This window comes from Austrofundulus limnaeus, unplaced genomic scaffold (assembly GCF_001266775.1).
Source record: "Austrofundulus limnaeus strain Quisiro unplaced genomic scaffold, Austrofundulus_limnaeus-1.0 Scaffold194, whole genome shotgun sequence".
In the NCBI taxonomy this organism is placed as follows: domain Eukaryota; kingdom Metazoa; phylum Chordata; class Actinopteri; order Cyprinodontiformes; family Rivulidae; genus Austrofundulus; species Austrofundulus limnaeus.
Genome location: NW_013952596.1, coordinates 506,465 through 513,409, shown reverse-complemented (window position 1 = coordinate 513,409; position 6,945 = coordinate 506,465). Strand labels below are relative to the sequence as shown.

At 42.1% G+C, this 6,945-nt stretch overlaps 1 protein-coding gene across 1 annotated transcript in view; it reads right to left on the bottom strand.

Annotated features, from left to right (window-relative positions):
* Window positions 1-5,382: 5,382 nt before the first annotated feature.
* maml3 (mastermind-like transcriptional coactivator 3) overlaps window positions 5,383-6,945 on the bottom strand; it is a gene marked incomplete at its 5' end in the record, with an annotated part of 119,525 nt that continues 117,962 nt past the window's right edge. Inside the window, 1 exon segment of the mRNA XM_014018476.1 lies at window positions 5,383-6,623. Coding sequence (XP_013873930.1) covers window positions 5,536-6,623 — 1,088 coding nt within the window. The 3' untranslated portion in view covers window positions 5,383-5,535.

The following is a 6,945-nucleotide window of genomic DNA, read 5'->3' as shown; positions in this document are numbered from 1 at the left end:
GGGCAGAGGGTGGACGGGAGGAACAAGAGAGGGAAGCTGAGGGATGAGGAAGAGGAGGCTGACAGAGGATGAGGAGGATGGTGCTGAAGATGTTCTGGTTCTGTGTAACAGGAAGTCAGTAACACAGTAGAACTACATTCACATTATTTAGCTATTTTTTTTAAGATTTACCTGTCCTGTTAGCAAAATATCTCACAAACCAGTAGATGGATTTTAACGACACAAATAAAGCTTCAACTTTATGAATTTTACAGATATTGAACTACATTTTGGCGTGGTAGTAGCTGAGAGTCATCCCGAACGCAAACTTTGAGCAGGACACTGTGCCGAAAAGAATTTCCAAGTTTTGATCACAACTTTGTAGTTTCTCAACACAAAACAGAATGAAATGTGTTGAGAATGGAAGACCTTTAGTTATATTTTTGTTTATACGTTACACAGTATATTTATGAACTTATAAGAAACACATAAAACAGAAAAGTTTGTTTAATATGACCAGCGAGAACATTCTCTCTTTATTGTATCTTTTTGAAAAAAAAGGAAAGAAAAAAGAATGAAAGAAAAAAAAGAAGTATTTTGTAATTTTCTTTTTGTTAACATGTCATTTTTCTGTACAGGATAAAAAGAAGTAAGCACTGCTTAAGAATTGAATCATATCTTAAAGTTAAAAATAATAAAAATAAAAAAGAGGAGGTTTACAAATACAAATTAGTAGTAAGACATTGTCTGAAGTGCAATGGCATAGCTCAGATGGGTTAAAAGTGAAACAAAAAAAATTGAAAATAAAAATACTTCTCTATTTTCCAACAAACAGTAATTTCTTTACAGAGACTGTAATATCTGATGTATTTAAACCTGTAAAAACATATTTACAAATAGCCATTATCTTTTATATACTTTTTCTCATAATCACATATATGTCAGCACCAGTAAAAAATAAGAATAAAATCAAACAAAGAACAACAACAACAGCTTTTTGTTAAAATGTTGTCTACAGACTTGGTCCCGGTACGTGATATTTGGGGGGTAGGGGGTTCTTTTTTTGTCTGAATCGAAGCTCGAGCTCTCAGTTTAAAACACAAACAAACAAACAAACGACGAATGAACACGGAGGAGCTTTTATTTCCTGCTTCCACATCAGGAGTCGATGATCTCAGGCAAATCAGAGTTCTCAGACTTCTTTTTATACCCAAGTCAGACACAACGAATCAAAAACTTTGCAGGTTTTAAATCATTCAACCAATTTTACGTGATTTAAAATGAAAAAAACAAACAAAACAAAACAAAAAACAAAAACAAAGTGCAGAGCCTGTTTCCCAACACTCACAGGATGATGGTTTAAAGGGTCGGATTATTCAACAGGACAGATAAGAAYAGTTAGTTTACAGAGAAGAAGGCTTTTTGGTTTTGTTGTCATCAACATCATCATGGAAACAGACACTCGTGATTAAAAATTACAAAACATTTWGTCAACAAGAGCTATTGTATTAAAACCTACTTGATGTTTTTTATCATTTAGTATTGATGACAATGAATAAAAGTTTTATTTTAGATACAGCTTCAGACAKGGAAATGGAAGATTTGATTAATATTAATATTTTTTGTCAGATCTAAGGAGCTCTGTCAGTACCAGATACAGAGATAAATAWATTGGTTTGGGGATTCAGTTTTTGTAGACTGTGAGCACAGATTTACAAACTATTTTCATTCTGTTAGAAAATAAAAAAATGGGAGGGTTTCAAGTCTATTAGCTGACGTAGGATTGACTTTTTTTTTTTTACTACAAGCCAACACATACAAAGATTGATCATTTTTTCCCCACATTTGTGCCTTTGCTCGCCTGTGCTGCAAAAAACAACTGATTAATTTATGGAGTGAACTTGATTCAAAATGGCCGCCACAGCTACATATTTTCTGCAAACCCCAAAAATTGTCATAACTTAGATATTGAGCTAAAATTTGGTTTGGAAGAAGCTGAGATTATTTTATAACTAACAGATGACACATGAGCTTTATTTAAAAGTTAGGCATGCAAAGTGGAGGGAGATAAATGAATGCTAATCTCATTTAGTTTTTTATTAATAGAGAGAACGACTTCTCCAAACACTGTTTTTATGTTTGCACCTGGCACTCGTTGCACTCYGTAACACTGGCTAACAGAAACAGAAAATCTCGTTGGAGGTAAAACATGGCAACAAACACAACAGAGCAGGTGGGCTTTAGGTGGAATTTTCCTTAAAGCAAAGAAGCCACTTGTGGTGCTTGATTACATTCGTGCAGTGATCTTTCTGCTCTCTGTCAGCCTGACATATGAGACGTGGCTCGTGTCACAYGGACAGAACCAAGCTGCCTGTCTCACATCCGTGCGCGGCCCCCGGGTTGATGCTTGTTTGTTGTTGTGCACACTTTAGCTGCCTATCCTCYGTCTCCATCTCACTGCCTTTCACTCTTTTTGTCTTCCTCTTCATGCAGACCCATCATCCAGTGCGACAACGCAGGAAATGAAAACCCACCTCCCTCACTCCCCGCTTAAAAAAAAGTCACCYAGGTCGGTTGCTTAGCAAGAGCACATGAGGGCAGACTGTGCTTGTATTGCACAATAGAGGAACATTGTTTTTCTGTTGGGATCAGAACAGTTTCTGCAGAGAGAGAGAAAAAAACACTACTGGCCTTTTTCCACGGGCCCGACTCAGCCCGATCCGGCCCTGCTCAGTTCCAGTCTTTGCTCAACCCCCTCTTCCAGCTTGGTTCTTACRTTGCGTTCCAGTAGCACTGGGATATGGAAGTTTTCTTGCTCCCATTCGTAAATTTAAACTGGAACCCTCCAGTGSTAAATCTCATTYGTACGGTGGGAGCGACTGCGACTACCCTCAGTTTCGATTTCAAGATGGCGGCTACTCGCAGCTTTAGAAACCTAACTCTGCAACTTTTCTGCTAATTTCCGTTCTTAATGTTTTTGTGCATGTTTAATCAATCGAACAAGTAGTGCGCTTTTTGTGCATACTATTAAAATTAATGTTTATATGCAGTGGAGTTCTCTTTTTGTCATTGTTTACATTGCAGCAGTGTTGTAGCTAGGTTAGCGGCAGCAATATAACCACCTGTGGGCTAACTGGAATACTCTTTCATAYGTTTTTTTGGGAAGTTACATCATTACCACTTCCCACTTCTGGAGTACGATGTAAAATTAGAACCTAATCAGCCGAGGTCCCAAATGAGTCCAGCTGCAGGTCACTGATTGGGCAGAGAGAGACGTCAATCACGAGAGCATCTCCTACACAACCTCACAACCACAACATTCATTTCTGTTCTTTATTACTTAAAGGGGCAATATTATGTTTCTCAGGCATATATTTAAATACTATACCATAATAAAGTATCCATGTCACCTTTAGTTGTTATTAAAATGCTGTTTTTATGTTTAAATAGAAAATAAACTTATCTTCTCTGTTTCGCCCATTTCAGTGTGTGTGTGTGTGTGTGTGTGTGTGTGTGGGGGGGGGGCTGTCATGATGCAGTTTATTTGGCATCTAAAAATACATTTCCTCAAAGGTATTTTTAATTTGAAAAGAGCTTCACTGAGTGAAAACTAATGTTAGGAGCTCAGCAGACAGTTTTAAGTTTCACTTTCAGTTTCACCCGGAGCCTGCAGGGGTCATGGGCGGGGTGTTTGGGGAGCGGGGAGGGGGTGCGCTCTGCCATGAGGAAGCTCGGCTTAAAGACACGTCCCAGGGGCGTTTCTGGTCCCCACCTGTTGTTTTGCTCCTCAGCATGGCTTCCTAAAAACACTGCAGGATTTCTCAAACATGCATGAATGAGTCAAAGCAAGGCTTTGGTCATGTTTTTTATGAGAGTATAACATTATAACATGACATAAAACTCAAAAAAGTTGATTTTACATGATTTTGCCCCTTTAAAGTACCTGTGACATTAAATTTAGGTGACATATTTGAGTGCATATTTGGAAAGATAACAGTAATGATGAATTGCAAACAAATATTCACGACACTGAGATGAGCAGTTGTTGAGATATTCGCATGAGCAGAAACAGGAAGTGATGTCAAAGAGGAATGTCTGAATGGGTTGTTACAACAGCTAACAACAGACTGCAAAGAATCAGATGTTGCTGTAGATTATTTTGAGTCATTATCAGATAAAGAAAAGTAAGATTTATAAAGACCAGGAAGTTACCCTTTTTTTAAGCGTTCCCCTTAGACATCACTTCCTGTTTCACTTGGACGGCACCAAATTTAGCAAAAAATATGCATGTTTTGTGACAAACTGGGTAAAAATCATATGAATTATGCCAAATTTCTAAAATATTAGGATATTTTCTTCAATTTTTTTGTAAATGAAGAAAAAGCATTTCACAGGCACTTTAAAAATATATAATGTATCCATTAAAATGGCAACTCTAATCATCGAAATCAGACGGAGCTGGACCATGGACTTGGTTTACAGACTCTGGCTGAGAGTCTCTTCATGTTTTGGACACCATGGCAGAGGATGGTGAGAATTTCCTGATTTTATTTGACTTATTTGCCCATTGCTCTGTTGTGTTTGCCTTGGATAGAAAATAATGTCGCAGAGGTTTGAGTGGCTGCATTTTATCAAAGGAAACCAAAGACTGTGTGGACCAGAGGGGAGTCCAGGTGAGACTGGACCATGAAGACATAGGCTTAAGTGTGGAGTGTAAGAGAGGCTGATTTAAGTATAAAATGTAAATAAAAAAAAATCAAATGGTTTGTAAATCTCATAAACCCATCCAAACGTTTGGCACATTATGGAACAAATTTATCAAAGACCCAGAACTGCAGCACAAGAATGGGAAAACAGTCCCTCAAAAACTGGTCTCTTCTTTTTAAACAAACTGTTGCTGATGTCAAATTATTTCCTAATAATAATAATAATACAGTTTTTAAAGCAAACATTTGATTTGTTTTSTATGTTCCACTGGGGATATAATAAGGGTTTATGAGATTTGCAAATGAATCAGTTTGTTTTTACCAACTTTAACAACCTGGCTGTAAATGAAGGATTCAAATGTAAGAAACAAACTGGGAGCACTGAGCCAGGGGGTGCAAACAAAAGTTTCTTTTTCCTTCATCAATTTGTGGTTTTGAGTCAACTGGAGCTCAAAGCGCTGCAATGCCAGACGAAGCAGATTCATTTCATGGTGAAAAAAAAATTGAAACTAACGAAGCACACCTCATAACCCTTGTCTTGTTTTGCATTAATCTGCAGAGGAGAGCTCTTTCCAACTCAAACACACACAGACACACACACACACACACATCATAACCCTTGTCTTGTTTTGCATTAATCTGCAGAGGAGAGCTCTTTCCAACTCAAACACACACAGACAGACAGACACAGAAAACATAAGAACACAGGAACTCATTTATAACCTTTCTCATGTTTTACAAAACAAAACATGCCTCTTCTTCTCTTCTCATCCTTTTTGTTTTCTTTTTTTTTTTCAGGGTTTGTCCGACTACAAGGTTCAGTTCTGTTTGGGGAAAGTTTCCCCGTTGGCTATTGGTTCTGGAAAAGTTCGTCCATCCAACCGTCGCTCGAGTCCAGCTCCGCCCCCGAGCCGTCGCCCAACCCGAACGCTCCCCCGCCTGAGGGCCCGCCCCCGTATCCATAAGAAGACATGTCCTGATTGGCTGTCCTTTGGTAGCCCTGAGGCTGACCGCCAACTCCCGCTGGTCCGTAGGGTCCACCACCTCCACCTCCTCCTGCCCCTATTCCTGGGCCTCCAGGGCCCGGACCGAAACCCCCCATCCCAGACATCCCCTGACCCATCATCCCCTGGTTCATCCCCTGGCTCAAGACCATGGGTCGGGGCTGGTTGGTCCTGGGTTGACCCCCCATGTGAGGGCCAATCATGGGGCTGCCCATGCCTGCAGCGGGGTTGCCCACCCTAGGGTCCAYGCCCTGACTCGCCTGCCCGGCTCCTGGAAAGTGTTGCTTGGCCATGCGCGGGGGCTGACCCGGCTGCATCCCGTAACCCTGGGAGGAACTGAAGCCCACCATGTCCCCCCCACCTCCTCCTGTAGTCCTTCCCACTCCTCCTCCCATGGCCTGCAGACTCTGTCCCTGCTGCTGTGGCCAGCCACCCGCCGCCATCSCCCCGCTGCCGCCTCCAGCTCCCAGCATGCTCTGCAGTCTCTGGGTCTGGGCTTTAGCAGTCGGGGGGCCTTTGAGGGGCTGCTGGGTCATGGAGTTSATCATCATGCCCTGTCCTCCATACCCGCCGGCTGCACCGCTCCCGGGGCCCCCAGGCATGCCTCCCAGACCAGGACCGGGACCTGCACCTGCCTGCCGGGGCGGCCCTCCGGAGGGGTTGTGCTGCGGTGGAAGACCCATTGAGGCTTGGACGCTTTGGTTCTGCTGCTGGTGGATCATCTGGCTCATGGAGCTGAGTCCGTACAGGGAACCCTGGTTGGACCCCTGGGCACCATACGGTAGTCCCATGTCGGTCTGGGGTCCCACAGAGCCTCCTTGGCCCTGAACAGAATTCATCTGGACCATCTGCTGCTGCTGCTGCTGCTGGAGGAGGCGAGAGGTCCGAATGCTTTGGAGAGACTGACTCCTGGACGCCAGATCCTGGGGAGGACCTGAGGACAGAAACGAGATGAAAACAAGACAAGAAAATAAAGATTCTGGAAGGAGATCCAACAAATCAATAGCCTGGYCCTTGCCTTCCTACGCACCTCCACTCAATTCTAGTTTCCCTTCACTGCTCCGTCTGGGAYTTCTCCCATAGACAATTATTTCTTCAGGAGAATTTCGTTCGGGCCAATCAGAGAACAGGAGGAGAAGTTTTGAACGACAAGGTCGACTTTCTGTGCAGTGTCTGCTTGTTATTTTAGCATACGGCAGTGGAGGAAGTGAATGAAGCCAGTCTGTGTTGATAAGACTTCCAAATTAAAATAAATT